General features: G+C 42.0%; 1 protein-coding gene across 1 annotated transcript in view; it reads right to left on the reverse strand.

The window, feature by feature from the left end:
• The window catches only part of GFY (golgi associated olfactory signaling regulator), a 34,609-nt gene extending 18,240 nt beyond the window's left edge, over positions 1-16,369 (reverse strand). Inside the window, exons 1-2 of the mRNA XM_056543415.1 lie at positions 16,277-16,369; positions 4,184-4,656 (exon numbers count right to left, since the gene is read on the reverse strand). Of these exons, the coding sequence (XP_056399390.1) occupies positions 4,184-4,656; positions 16,277-16,299 (496 nt within the window). The 5' untranslated portion in view covers positions 16,300-16,369. The remainder of the gene's footprint in view (positions 1-4,183; positions 4,657-16,276) is intronic.
• Positions 16,370-16,468: the final 99 nt, after the last annotated feature.

Below are 16,468 nucleotides of genomic sequence, written 5' to 3' on the forward strand. Positions count from 1 at the left end.
TGACCCCTTTTTAAATATTGGCACCACTTTTGCCATGTGCCAGTCCTGGGGAACAGTCCCTGTCACTATAGAGTCCCTGAATATTAAAAATAGGGGTCTCTCTATTACATTACTTAATTCCTTTAGAACACGAGGGTGATTTGTCTATTTTGACTTTTTGTAGGCGGCACTGTACTTCTTCCTGGGTTACACAGGTGACCCGTATTGGGGAGTTTACCTTATCTCGCTGTATTTCCCCTGGCATTTCATTTTCCTCAGTGAATACAGTGGAGAAGAATTTGTTTAATATATTTGCTTTTTCCTGATCCCCGTTTATAATTTCTTCCTCATCATTTTTTAAAGGGCCTACACTTTCATGTTTGACCTTTTTGCTATTTATATAGTTAAAGAACATTTTGGAGTTAGTTTTACTCTTTGGCAATGAGCCTGTCTATTTTTGCGGCTTTTATCTGTTTTTTTTTTTACATATTTTACATTTTTCTCTAAAGCTTTTTAATGCTTCTTCACTGTTGTCCTGTTTTAGTAGTTTAAATGCTTTATTTCTGTCATTTATTGCCCCCTTAACATTTTTATTCATCCATATTGGTTTTCTTTTATTTCTGAGCCTTTTATTCCCATAAGGTATATACATCTTACAGTGAGAATTTAAGATATTTTTAAAAGTCTCCCATTTAGTGTCAGTATTGTTGTTTTTGAGGACATTATCCCATTTTATATTGTTAATGGCTTCTCTGAGTTGATCAAACTTTGCCTTCCTAAAGTTCATTGTTTTTGTGGCCCCTCAAGAGATTCCCTTATTGAAGAACAATTTATAATGTTTTATATTATGATCACTATTTCCTAGGTGTCCTACTTGCTCATCAATTACTCTGTTAGGTACGTTGGTTAATATTAAGTCTAGTAGGGCGCCCCCTCTGGTTGGGCCCTTCACCATTTGGGACAGATAATTGTCTTTAGCTATAGTCAGAAACCTGTTTCCTTTTTGAGATTCACAGGTTTCAGTCTCCCAGTTTATATCAGGATATTTAAAGTCCCCCATCATATATCCTTTTATCATGCTCCCATACATTCTTTACCAATAGGAACACATTCATAAATATGCAAACTCTTGAAAGGTATTAAATTTCGCAGACCTCCATTGCCCAAATACAATTCCACTTGGCATGTCTCCATGGTTTTGGACTTGAAAGTTTCTTGGGAGATGATGATTATCTGATTTGAAATTTTTATCTTTCAATCTTACCATGCTATTATGTCTCATTTCATTTAACCCCTTAATGACCACGGATGTAAATGTACGTCCTGGTTTGGCGGGACTTCCCAAACCAGGACGTACATTTACTTCCTGTGTATGACTGCGAGCATCGGAACGGTGCTTGCGTCATAAATGTCAGGTTACGGCTGCTAGTAGTAGCCGGGGACCCGCCCGTAATGGCCGACATCCGCGATCGCGCGGATTTCCGCCATGAACCCCTCAGATGCTGTGATCAATACAGATCACGGCATCTTCGGCAGTGCGGTACTTTGAATGGATGATCGGATTGCCCGCAGCGCTGCTGCGGCGATCCGATCATCCAGCATGGTGGCCAGAGGTCCCCTCACCTGGCTCCAGCCGTCTCCCGGGGTCTTTTGCTCTGGTCTGCGATAGAGCAGACCAGAGCAGAAGATGACAGATACTGATCAGTGCTGTGTCCTATACATAGCACTGAACAGTATTAGCAATCAAAGGATTGCAATAGATAGTCCCCTATGGGGACATAAAAAGTGGAAAATAAAAGTTGAAAAATGTAAAAATAAAAAGTAAAAAAAAAAAAAAAAGCATATTTTTTTTTATAAACATATCGCCGCGTGCGTAAATGTCCGTACTATCAAAATATAATGTTAATTATCCAGTACGGTGAATGGCATAAACTTAAAAAGTCCAAAAATGCAGCTTGTCACATTTTACTTAAAAAAAATTATAAAAAATGATCTAAAAGTTTTATATATGCAAATGTAGTATCGATAAAAAGTAAAGATGATGGTGCAAAAAATAAGCCCTCATACCGCCCTATATATGGAAAAATGAAAAAGTTATAGGTGGTCAAAATAGAGCGATTTTAGATTACTGATTTTGTATAAAAAGTTTTAGATTTTTTTTAAGTGGTACAAAAATATAAAAGTATCTAGTCATGGGTATCATTTTAATCGTATTGACCCACAGAATAAATAATGCAAATCATTTTTACCATAAAGTGTATAGTGTGAAAACAAAACCCTCCAAAATGCGGAAAATTGTGGTTTTCATTTAAATTTCCTCCCTAAAAATATTTATGGGGGGTTCGCCGTACATTTTATGGTAAAATTAGAGGTTTCATTACAGAGTACAATTGGTCACACAAAAAACAAGCCCTTATATGTGTCTGTGGATGGAAATATAAAGGAGTTATGGATTTTAGAAGGCGAGGAGGAAAAAACGAAAACGCAAAAATAAAATGGGCCTGGTCCTTAAGGTGAAAATGGGCTTGGTCCTTAAAGGGTTAAAAGAGTTTCAGACATTTGTGCCCTAGATATCTCACATAGACAGTTCTCTCCTCAAAGAGTTACTTTTCAGGTATACAAACGTTCAAAAACTAACCTTCATACAGTTGTTCTATCAAGCTTTCCCTCATCAGGAAAATCTTTGTGTAGTTTGTACTTGAAAAACTTATGACCTTAGAACTGCATCATTTAGAACTAATTCTAATTCTCAGTTACTTATTTCCTTTTGTAAACCCCACTTGCCAGTTTCTTCAGCAACTTTAGCCAGATGGATCCGACAAACAATGACTTTAGGGGGTATGAATGTTTCTGTCTTTGGTGCTCATTCCACTAGAAGTGCGATGTCTACCAAAGTCAGTCAAGCAGTAGGCTCTTTGTCATATTTTAAAGGCTGCTAATTGGTCTTCAGAGTCAACTTTTAAAACATTTTATTTTAGACCTTATACACATGGTGTTGTTTTGAAATCTTTAATTATACACATTTAAATGTTTATATTAATCAAAATTTGAAGCTTTAAACAAACAATGTGTATTCTCCAGTCTTGTGATAAAATTTGAGATTTTCCTACTCTTGGTGATGGAAAATATAGATTTTATTAAAGACAGGAGACGAACATTATCCCTCCCTTTGTATTTACCCAACCCTATTTATTTATATATTTCTATTTCTTGCAGTTTGACCAACTCATCGATTGTGTTTGAGATTCTACATGAATTAAGAATCCCAGTTTGGACATTCTTTATACGATATCGGATGTTCCGGTTCAAGTTCGTCTTTCCAGTCTGGAAGAAATTTCTCCTCATTCTAGTTTATTCTTACAGCTTCATCAAAGAAAAGAGGAAGTTGATTTATTCAGTTGGGACATTATACCTCTGGACTGTCCTGGGATTGGCTACTCGCCAAACTCAACATATTTTTCTTGCCAACCATATTTTAACTCTTTGTTTGCTTTTTTATTACCCTGCTGCACTTTTTGCTGGTGCTGGAATACCTCTTTCAGCCAGCCTTTAGAAAGCAATCAGTCAAATACTTTGTTAAACATATATATACATATATATATACATATATATACACATATATACATATACATATATATACACATATATACATATACATATATATACACATATATACATATACATATATATACACATATACACATACACATATATATACACATATATATATATATATATATATATATATATATATATATATATATATATATATATATAGGTCCGGCACTAGGTTGGTTGCAGGTAAAAACTTCTTATTTCTTTATTTGAAGATTCTGCAGTACAAGGTAGAAAGACTGACACGTTTTGCTAAAGAGCTTAATCATAGACTTTTTAGCGAAACGCGTCAGACTTTCTACCTTGTACTGCAGAATCTTCAAATAAAGAAATAAGAAGTTTTTACCTGCAACCAACCTAGTGCCGGACCTTGTTCTTTCCTTTACAAGTGAGTAGCCGGAGGCGGTACCGGACGGTCTGCGGCACAGGTGGCGAGGTGTGCGTGCACAGGGTGAGCGACTCACAATCCAGCCTTCTGATATATTATATATATTTATATAATGTTAAACGATGAAATATTCACAATAGCCTTTTTACCTTAATTTTTATCCTACTCAATCCTTTACTACTACATGTAATAGGGTCTTACCTTTTTGTACATCATCGCTTTGGAAAAAGTGACAGAAAAAATAGCCTTGGTATTTTACTGTTGTCCGGTTTCCAGCAGAAGTCCGGTTGGATAAGGTTGATGGATATTCATTTTCATCTAGTAAATCTACACTAGGTTTACCACTCTCATTGGAATTTGGAGAGGCGTTTGCATCATTATCTTTCAGGCCCAAGTCAGAGATGTTAGACCTTTGAGGAAGGGCATCTTCTGTGGTGGATCCATTATGGATAAGGTGACTTGTTTGGGTTGTACCATTCTGTTGTTGATTAACATGGTGAAGCTCAAGTGAAGAATTAGAATTATCAAGCTCGCTTGTGTCATTGGAAGTATATAGTCCTGTAGGTGGTAGAATGCCGGATGTAAAGCACAGATTGGTGTAGCAAGATAGAAAGAAGACATATAAAATGCAATACGTCCATTTGTATCCCATTATTCTTCTGTTTTTTATTGTTCTAAAATATAACATAAACATAGGTTATGCACCATATAAAATAATCTATAAAAAGCGTACAGCAAGTTAAATGAGAACTGATTGGGAAGTACATAGAATATAAGAGACATTTTACAATGTAAAGCTGAGTTCCAAAATAGTATTTTGGACAGTATTTTTGCCCAAATCAGGAGGCGACTCACCAACTGACCAAAATTCTCATAAAAGCCTATATTTCTACTTGGGACTACAAAAGGTGCCTATACTTACAGGCCATATATAAACTCAATTGCATCTTGAGCCAAAAGAAAATGAAGTGTTCTCCTATTGGTGCCCCCAGTGCAACCACCGAGGGCAATTTCCTGCTTTTCTAATATTAGGACTTTTTTCTGGATTTACAGGAATTGTGAATTATAGCTGTTAGATTTTTTTTTTATAGCATACCACCACTCTTATGGTCCCTTATGGTATTGTTTTGTACATGGCTTCTAATTCTAAAGGAGGTGGTCAGATTGAATTGTCTATTTCACCACCAACACTGGTGTCATAATGATAAGACAGGTAGCGGCAAGTCTTGACTAGTTATTCTCTCAGCATGCACTGAGATTAAAGAGGTCAAAGGGATACTCCACCCCTAGACATCTTATCCCCTATCCCTCCCCCTCCACCGGAACCTGCCCCCCCCCCGCAAACTCCCTGCAGCACTCGACGATCGACTAGAATGCCGGCTGCGGCACCGGAGGCTCGTGATGTCACAGTCACGCCCCCCGTATGACATCACGGCCACACACCCTCAATGCAAATCTATGGGAGGGGCATGTCAGCCGTCATGCCCCCTCCCATAGACTTGCATTGAGGGGGAGGATGTGACGTCAGCCCTGCATTGCTAGTCATCAGGCACGGAACAAAGTTTGCTCCATGCACCGGATGACTGTGGTGCCACAGCAGAGATAAGATAGGGGATAAGATGTCTAGAGGTGGAGTACCCCTTTAAGGTTGAGATGATCCAATACACCATACTTTAGAGGTAAATGACATGAAGGTCCTGTGAACATAGCCAGGATACATCTATAGGGGTGGAAGGGTAGCAGTCACACCTTGGAATTGGTACCCAAAAGAGGACCTCTGCTACATAATAGAAGACTCCTATTATAAATGGCACTAAGAAGATGAGGATCCTGTTACAAAAGTTGTATCTCTGACCCTATGCACTCCAGGCATCACCCTATAGTGATTCCACACAGAAATTATATCATCTTCCCAATATCATGTCAAATGCCGCATTCTGGATTCAAAAGGCCTCTATATACCTATTCCATATTAATGTTGAATCACCATTAGATATAGCATAGCCTCTATGGTTGCCGCTGTACCATGGCCTTGTACGACTGAGTTTCAATGTGGTACCATAATCTGATGGTGTGTACAAGCCCCGAACAATGTTAATGCCAGCCTCTTTCAACTCTAAAACTGGAGATTACAGGGAACTTCAGATTGTATTAATCTTAGCAGCAACCGTGAAGGAAAATGTGAAAGTTTACTGTGCCTTTAAGAAACATTATCAAGCAGCACTTCTGGGAATTATTGGGTTAAGCAGAAATAACTACATGTTTCATGCTTTCCTACAAATGAGAGTTAATTTATCTTAAAGCTGATTCAATCTACTAGGAATTAAAGCGACATCTGTTCCATTTCCCCTGACGGCTCGCTTGTTGTTCACAGCTTCTTTTCTCCGAGGCTTTTTCAATGACTTATAAAACCTCTTGTTTTGTACCAACTGTTCAGTCAAATAATACATTAGTAAGCATCAGTAAGGCTGTGTTCACATGTTGCGGGTTCAATGTAGTACTGTTGTGATACTGCATGATTATAGTACAAATGCTACAGTACTGTTATAAAACTACAACATGTGAACAGTCGACCAGAGAACCTCAGTCTTGAAAAGATTACATAGATTATTTTTTTTATATTGAAGATTGTTTCCGGTGGAAACAAGTGGAAAACAAATGTTTTTAAATCAACTGGTGCCAGGTAGTTGAACAGATTTGTAAATTACTTCTTTAGCCTTCGGCTAGGTTCAGACTACAGAATCTCTGGGCAGAAAATTTCCGCCCGGAGATTCCGAGTGCGGCCAGCGCCAACTGAATCAGTCGGCGCTAGGACCGTGCAGACACTGCAGTCTCCAATAGACTGCAATGTGTTCCGCGCGGATTTCCGCCTGAAGAAAGAGCAACGCCATTCTTCAGGCAGAAATTTCCAAGTGGATTTTCCGTTCACAAATTCCGCTTCACAAATTCCGAAGTGTGAATTTGTGAACGGAAAACCATTCACTACACTATACATTTTAGCAAACGGAATTTCTGCCTGCAATTTCAAAGCGGAATTGCAGACGGAAATTCCGTAGTCTGAACCTAGCCTTCCAGTACTTCTTTGCTACTGTAGAATACAGAGAAATTTGTGAAGTTATTTCCAGTCTGACAACATTTCTCTCTGCTGACACCTCTGTCCGTGTCAGGAACTGCCAACTGAGGGTCGTCGACTCAGAGGAACCCACCGACTGATGACTGGGGGTGTTGGATGTAACGTGGGATGAAGTGGATGAACGAGTGAACCATTCAATCACGGCTGCTGGGATGCTGGTCAAGACACGACTGACACTGGGAGCTCAGACCTTTTACTTTGACTCCTGCTGCCACACGCCCCTACTCTGCTGCGACCTCTGCGTGCTCCTGATGAATTTAGGCCTCTGCCACCCCTCTGTGCACGTCCTGGCACTTCTCTACCTGACATACTTATACAAAAGCTGAGTGCGTATACGTTACACTTAGAGTAGGACAATACGCTCCACTACGCTTAAAACTGTATTAGACAACAACAAAAAAGTGTGGAGCTTTGTCTGGCCTTTCACAGTTACTAGGCCCTTATGACATTAACAGGAACAATATCGTACACCACGTAGGTGTAAATACAGTTTACACTTATGAGAGGAGCACAATACTCTCCACTTCAATACTGTATTAGACTACAAAAACTAGTGTGTAGCTTTGGCTGGCCTTTCACAGCAACTAGGCCCGGCCCAAATTAGTTTAACAGGAAAATATATAAAAGGGCACCAAGTGGGTCCCCAGGGTGCCAAAACAGCAAAAAAAAAAAAAAAAAAAAAAAAAAAACACATGGCATACTATTTTGGAAACTACACCCCTCAAGGAATGTAACAAGGGGTATAGGATGTTTAACGACTTTGCGTTGAAGTTGGATGTGAAAATGGAAAATTTTATTTTTAACACTAAAATGATGGTGTTACCCCAAATTTTTCTTTTTCACAAGGGGTAATAGGAGAAAATGGACCCCAAAATTTTAAGCCCAATTTCTCCAGATTAAGAAAATCCATATGTCGACATTACGTCCTCTGCTGGCGCATTACAGGTCTCAGAGCAGAAGGAATGCCATTGGACTTTTGGAGAGAGAATTTTGCTAAAGTTGAAGTCGGGGGCCTTGTGCATTTACAAACCTCCCATAGTGCCAGAACAGCAGAAACCCCACACGTGACAACATTTTGGAAACTACACCGCTCACAGATGTTACGCCGAGCGCTCCGGGTCCTCGCTCACAGCATTCTCCTGTTCGCAGCGCCCCGGTCAGACCCGCTGACCGGGAGCGCTGCGATAATGTCCCTAGCCGTGATGCGATCCGCGATGCGGGACGCGCCCGCTCGCGATTCGCATCCCGGCCCGCTTACCAGACTCGTTCCCCGTCTGTTCTGTCCTGGCACGCGCGGCCCCACTCCCTAGGGCGCGCGCACGCCGGCTCTCTGCGATTTAAAGGGCCGGTGCGTCACCGATTGGTGCCGGGTTCTAATTAGTGTGTTCACCTGTGCACTTCCCTATATAACCTCACTTCCCCTTCCCTTCCTTGCCGGATCTTGTTGCAATTGTGCCAGTGAAAGCATTCCTTGTGTGTCCCAAGCCAGTGTTCCAGGCCTCTTGCCGTTGCCCCTGACTACGATCCTTGCTGCCTGCCCTGACCTTCTGCTACGTCCGACCTTGCTCTTGCCTAATGCCTTGTACCGCCCCTATCTCAGCAGTCAGAGAGGTTGAGCCATTGCCGATGGATACGACCTGGTTGCTACCACCGCTGCAAGACCATCCCGCTTTGCGGCGGGCTCTGGTGAATACCAGTAGCAACTTAGAACTGGTCCGCCGGCACGGTCCACGCCAATCCCTCTCTGACACAGAGGATCCACCTCCAGCCTGCCGAATTCTGACAACAGATTTTAATATGGGGTGCAGTGAGCATTTCCACCCCACTGGCATTTGACAGATCTTTGGAACAGTGGGCCGTGCAATTGAAAAATGTTATTTTTTCATTTTCACGCACCATTGTTCCATAAATCTGTTAGACACCTGTGGGGCATAAATACTCACTTCACCCCTTATTACATTCCTTGAAGGGGTCACATGTGGGGGGGGGGGGGTGTCCACTGTTCTGGCACCACGGGGGGCTTGGAAAACACACATGGCCTTCAATTCCAGACACATTCTCTCTCCAAAGCCCAATGGCGCTCTCTCTCTTCTGAGCATTGTAGTTCACCCGCAGAGCATTTTACATCCACATATGTCGCATTTCCATACTAATTTCCATATATTATATTATATATATATATATATACACACCCCTTGTGAAAAGGAAAAATTTGGGATAACACCAGGATTTTAGTGGAAATTTAAATTTTTTTTTCACGTCCAACTTTAACAAAAATTCCTCAAACACCTTGTTGTGCGCCCGCAGTGCATTTCACGTCCACATATGGGGTATTTCCGTACTCAGAAGAAATGGTTTTACTAATTTTGGGTGTCTTTTTTTCCTTTTACTTCTTGTGAAAATGAAAAATATGGGGCAACACCAGCATGTTAGTGTAAAAAATAAAAAATTTTTACAATAACATGCTGGTGTAGACCCAAACTTTACCTTTTCATACGTGGTAAAAGGAGAAAAGGCCCCACAAAATTTGTTAGTCAATTTCTCCCGAGTACGGAAATACCCCATATGTGGCCCTAAACTGTTGCCTCGAAATACGACAGGGCTCCGAAGTGAGAGAGCATCATGCACATTTGAGGCCTAAATTGTGGATTTGCACAGGGACGGACCTGGATGCAAGAATTAGACTTGCCTCAGATACCAAAATTACCCTACGGCAGTGTTTCCCAAATAGGGTGCCTCCAGCTGTTGCAGAACAGTCAATGGCTGTCCGACAACACTGGGAATTGTTGTTTTGCAACAGCTAGAGGCTCTGTTTTATAAGCTGTGCCATACCAGATGTTTCTCATTTTTAATGGGGGCTAGGGGGTGGGGGGGGGGGGGGTATGTGTAGGGGTGTGCATATGTAGTGTTTTACCCTTTATTTTGTGTAGGTGTAGTGTAGTGTTTTTAGGGTACATTCAAATGGACAGGGGTTCACAGCAAACCTCCAGCTATTGCAAAACTACAGCATGACCTTTGACTGTCCGTGCATGCTGGGGGTTGCAGTTACTGGAAGCACACTGGTTGCAAAACACTGTGTCAGGGTGCGTTCACACGCTCTTTGTTTTTGCGGGTTTTCTGCAGCGTATTTGAAAGGGGCGGGCTCTTCTCGGCTGTCCATAGCAGATTGTCCGCGGCAGAATTTACGCTGTGGAAAATCCGCCGTAGACCCTACTGACTTCAATGGGGCTTGCGGCGGATTTTCCGCAGCGTAAATTCCGCTGCGGACAATCTGCTATGGACAGCCGAGAAGAGCTTGTAGTTATGAAACAGCTGGAGGCATACTACTACAAATTCCAGCATGCCCTTTGGCTGTCCATGCATGCTGGGGGTTGTAGTTATGCAACAGCTGGAAGCATACTGGTTGCAAAACACAGAGTTTGTTACTGAACTCAGCGTTTCCCAACCTGTGTGCCTCCAGCTGTTGCAAAACTACAACTCCCAGCATGCATGGTCTGTTAGTGCATGCTGGGAGTTATAGTTTTGCAACAGCTACAGGGACACTGTTTGGGAAACACTGAGTTAGGAAACGGACAACGTTTCCCAACCAGTGTGCCTCCAGTTGTTGGAAAACTACAGCTCTCAGCATTCTCAGACAGCCGAAGGGCATGTTGGGAGTTATAGTTTTGCATCATCTGTAAGGCTACAGCAGTGGTTTCCAAACTGTTCTTCTCCAGTTGTTGCATAACTACAACTCCAAGCATGCCCAGACTGCCTAGGCCTGCTGGGAGTTGTAGTTCGGCAACATCTGAAGTGCCACATGTTGCCACTGTATGGTGGTCTCCAAACTGTGCTCTTCCAGATGTTGAAAAACTACACCTCCTAGCATGCTGAGACTGTCCAGGCATGCTGGGAGTTTTAGTTCTGCAACATCTGAATGGCCAGATGTTACAAAACTACAAATCCCAGCATGCCTGGGCAGTCTGGGCATGCTTGGAGTTACAGTTTTGCAACATCTGTAGGGCTACAGCTTGGACACCACTGTATAGTGGACTCCAAACTGTGCCCCCCCCCAGATGTTGCAAAACTACAACTCCCAGCATGCCCAGACAGCCTTTGGCTGTTTGGGCATGCTGGGAGTTGTAGTTTGGCAGCTCCTAGAAGGCAGCAGTGAAGATCACTTATCAATGATCTTTACTGCTGCCTTCACCGCTGCTTCGCCACCGCCTCCTCACTGTCGCCAATCCCGCCGCAATTGACGGTCCTGTGGACTCCAGTAACCGCCACCATCTTCCCCCAACCCCCGGTCTGCCCGACATCCAGGGGCGGGCAGAGCGGGGATTTCAACAGTAAATGGGTACTCCGGTGAAAAACTATTTTATTTTAAATCAACTGGTGCCAGAAAGTTAAACAGATTTGTAAATTACTTCAATTAAAAAATCTTAATCTTTTCAGTACTTATCAGCTGCTGTTTGCCCCACAGGAAGTGCTTTTCTTTTCAAGTTTATTTTCTGTCTGACCACAGTGCTCTCTGCTGACACCCCTGTCCATGTAAGAAACTGTCCAGAGCAGGAGAAGTTTGCTATTGGGATTTGCTCATGCTCTGGACAGTTCCTGACATGGACAGGGTGTCAGCAGAGATCCCTCTGGTCAGACAGAAAAGAAATTTAAAAAGAAAAGAACTTCCTGTGGAGCATACAGCAGCTGATAAGTACTGGAAGGGTTAAGAGTTTTTAATAGACGTAATTAATAAATCTTTTTTAATTTCTGGCACCAGTTGATTTAAAATTTAAAAAAAAAAAAAATTCACTGGAGTACTAAATAAAGTAAAAATTGCTTTTGTTTCACTAGAAACAGCACCACTTTTAGCCTCAGTTTGTATATGGAATTGCATCCCAGTTTTATTGATGGGGTTGAAGCCAAATCATAATCAGATGCAACCTATCCTGTAGACAAGTGTGGCGCTGTGTTTTGAAGAAAGCAGCTATGTTTTGTTAACACTAGCTCAGTGGTTGATGATGTTGCTTTTCTGTACTGGGGTCCTGGATTCAAATCCCACCCAGGACAAGGTTTGCATGGAGTTTGTATGTTCTCCCAGTGTTTGTGTGGCTTTCTCTCGGCAGCCATTTCCTGTGTCTGGCTGTTGGATGTGAAAGTCCAGGTCCAACACCTCAAATAACACCCATCAATAGGATCATGGGGAAGCGATGTGGTCACCAACAGTACGTTCTACAATATTCGTTACTTAGCACTGGCCCAAACCAGTAAGGACTGTACTAGATAGATAAAATAGAGTGAAAAGAACTTGAGATAAAAGGTGAATATTTGCATCGATTGGGTTCCCCTTTAAGTTAATAGTGTCACCATTGTCACGTATACAAATTTTTTACCTTATTTAACCCATTGTGCAGTTCCCATCAGTACATTGACGTGATCCGTTCTATCTGGGAGATGTTATTCATGGCTTTAAGTCATTATTCGCACGTAATAAAATCAATTGGAATAGATCACACATTATTGGAATAGATTTGCTTTTATTAGCAATTATCAGATCTCTAAGTACCTCCTATACCAGTTTATCGCAACCTTTGGCTGTCCGGGCATGCTCAAAGTTATAGTTTTGCAACAGTTGGAGGCACACTGTTTGGGAAACACTGTCCTAGATGTATTAGAGACTGTTAGCACCGATACGTAAACCAAGGGTAAAAGAGAAAATTCCCCACAGCTCCTAATCCTGTTCTTTTGCATTGTGATTCTGTTCATATTGAAAGCAACAACCCCCTGCCAGATGCACCATCAAATGAATAGTACCAACTCCCAAAAGGACCCCTCTAAGGCAGAGGTTACCTGTGTACCGATGGAGCTCCTCTGCCCTATAAGAGGACACCAGTAGGATAAATGGCATTTGGTAAGTTGGGGCCTTGGATTGGTTATGATATCTATGACTATGGAAGATGCATCCTTGCTAACAGGTGGAAACAGAGGTAATAGTGATCAAACTTACCCAGCTTATGTCGCCCGCTGTCAGTTTTTGCAGCTACGGAGCACTCGGGTGATATACAGGCTCTGTAGACCCCTCCCAGGCTCTGCAGGTATCTGTTATGGATACGAACATCCTGGATGCAATGTCCCAAGAGCATAGAAGAGAGAGGCAGACAAGTACCTGCTGTGCAGAATATTACAGCTTTATAGTCATTCAGCATCCTACTGCCTAAGGATTCTTCCAAACTACAAAATTCTGTTTTTAAACATCCGTACAAAGTTCCGTCTGAAAATCAGCAGAAAACGGCAGTTACAAAATACCATTATAGTCTATGGGATTTTTCTAACAGCCGTTTTAACCCGTTATTAATAACGGCCCTCCTTTTGTGACGGATGATAGACACAGGAGAAGTAGGTCATGAACTATTTCTCCCGTTACTATCTTCTGTCACAAAATAACGTCCGTTAATAATGGGCTATAACGGGTTAAAACGGCTATTAGAAAAATCCCATAGACTATAATGGGATTTTGTAACTGACGTTTTCAGCTGATTTTCAGATGGAACTTCATACCGATTTTGTTGTGTGAATGGGGCCTTAGGCTAAGTTTTTACCGTGCTCCACCCCATTCAGGTCAGTTCAGCTTGTCCACACCGGCAGTGTGAACGATCCCTTAGCTTATTTATGCCTTAGCCAAAACTTCAAAGTGGCACTCCGGTCCTAGACATCTTGTTCCCTATCCAAAAAATAGGGCATAAGATGTCTGATCACAGGGGATCCGTGACATTTCTGTTCAGAACACCGGTGTGAGGTGCAGACTTACGTCCTATGCAATTCTGCGTTCGCTCCTCCACTCAGCTTTCCGGGGATTTCCGAGAGGGGAGGGGAAGGCAGAGCTGGGCAGGACGCAACTCTGCACCTCCCTCAGCAGGAGGGATGTAGATCTTCACACAGCCCCACTTCTGTCAAGAGGACCTAGATCTACGTCCCCATGACAGGAGCGGGGTTGTGTGCAGATCTACATCCCTCCTGATGAGGGAGGTGCAAGGAGGGAGCCGTGTACCAGAGTAGGGCTGAGGGAGGTGCGAGGAGGGAGTTGAGGGAGGTGAAGAGTTGCGTCCTGCCCAGCTCTGCATTCCCCTCCTCTTGGTGTATCTCCGAACAGAAAAGGGGAGGAGCTAACACAGAACTGCATAGGACACAATTCTGCACCTCACACTGGCTGTGCTAAGCTTCGGGAAGCCCTGGTCATGACGTCCCCTCCATTCATGGCAGAGACGGAGATACTGTGTTCGCATGAAGCGGATTACTGGGGTGCTGCAGGGAGATCGTGGGGATCCCAGCGGCTGGCCCCCCTGTGATCAGACACTTATCCCCTATCCTGTGTATAGGGGATAAGATGCCTATAGGCAGGGTATCCCTTTAAGGGATTATTCTACACATAGGACCCTATTTGTGCATTATGATCGTCACACATCCTCTCCTCTTTTTCAGTGTGTACTCCAATATGAACTCACTAAAGGCACCCACACAAGTGTATTTAAGCACACATATATAAGGGAGATTTATCGTACTGTTGACAGATGTATACATTTATACGTTTCAAAAAATAAAAAGGGGCTAGTCCCACCATATTTCTAAAATTGGTGTACATGATGTGATCAAAACTGTTAGTATTAAAGGGGTACTCCGGTGAAAACCTTTTTTCTTTTAAATCAACTGGTGGCAGAAAGTTAAACATATTTGTAAATTACTTCTATTAAAAAAATCTTAATTCTTCCAGTACTTATCAGCTGCTGAATGCTACAGAGGAAATTCCTTTCTTTTTGGAACACTGATGACATCATGAGCACAGTGCTCTCTGCTGACATCTCTGTCCATTTTAGCAACCATGCATAGCAGATGTATACTAAGGGCAGCATGGGGGCTCAGGGGTTAGCACTGCTGCCTTGCAGTGCTGGGGACTTGGATTCAAATCCCACTAAGGACAACAATAACTAAAGTATTATTATAATAAGTCAGCAGAGAGAACTGTGCTCGTGAGGTCATCTCTCTGATTCCAAAAAGAAAATAATTTCCTCTGTAGTATTCAGAAGCTAATAAGTACAGGAAGATTTTTTAATAGAAGTAATTTACAAATATGTTTAACTTTCTGCCACCAGTTGATTTAAAATAAAAAAGCTTTTCACCGGAGTACCTCTTTAACTGTGTCCTTTAAAAGCTTCATCCAGATATTAGGATCTAAAAGTAAAATATAGTAAAGCCTTCACATGCAGCATTTTGTGGCTTTCTTTGATGTCAGTGGTGTATTTAAAATTTAGATTTAGATACATTTTCCAAGTATTTTTCTCTCCATAGACTTCTAGAAGACTGAAAAAAATAAAGTTAATGTATGGGTTTCACAGTGATTTTTCTGAAAAATTAGGTGGAAGTCAACAAGGAAACATAACATACGATTAGGGTATGTTCACACATCCGTGTTTTCTGCTACACGTCTGCAGCAGACTTGCTGTAGCAGATTTTGCTACCCACTGAAGTCAATGGGCAGCAAAATCTGCAGCAGGGTGCGTTCACACTTGCGTATTTTTTCTGCAGATTTGCTGCTGCAGATTTTGCTGCCCATTGACTTCAATAATTCGCAAAATCAGCTAAAGCAAATCTGCAGCAGAAAATATGCACGTGTGAACATACCCTACGGGTACATTCAGACGAGCAGATTCAAAGTGCAGCAGTGTGTCTGCTCGCAGCAAAATCTGCAGCAGCACAAATACGCACGCGTGAACTGACCCTTCGGGTTTATGCACACGTGCAGTATTTGTAGTTGCAGTGTTCAATGCAATCTAAATTATTAAACACAGCTTTAAATCTGCAGAAAATATAAGCAGTATACTGTACGTGTGAATACACCCTTTAAAGTAGGGTGACATGGGCGCATCCGCAGCCTATTTCACGCTGCGGATGTGCCAACAGCGCCGTGTCACTCTACTCTAAGGGTGTATTCACATTTACAATATGTTGTGGATGGAGTTAATATGAAGTGTTTGTACAAAAGGCAACGCATTTCGAATTTGAAAGGAATTCTTCGTCAGGCCATGTATAGACTATAAACCAGACCGTCTTCGGACACACCAGATTTATCAACCATCCTGATACATAAATCTGGCACATTTTAGGCGGTTTGTCCACGAATGAAATATTACCCTTTGTGAAGCCTGCCATACATTTCCTTTCCTGGTGCAATTCTTTGTGAACATTGGACCTGCTGCCTAATAAAGGCCTGCAGGGTGATTACGCGATACTACATCTACATGTCAATGGGGGAGATTTTTTAAAACCTGTCCACAGGAAAAGTTGCTGAGTTGCCCATGGCAACCAGATCGCTTCTCTTTTTT

Source organism: Hyla sarda, chromosome 10, assembly GCF_029499605.1.
Source record: "Hyla sarda isolate aHylSar1 chromosome 10, aHylSar1.hap1, whole genome shotgun sequence".
Classification (NCBI taxonomy): Eukaryota; Metazoa; Chordata; class Amphibia; order Anura; family Hylidae; genus Hyla; species Hyla sarda.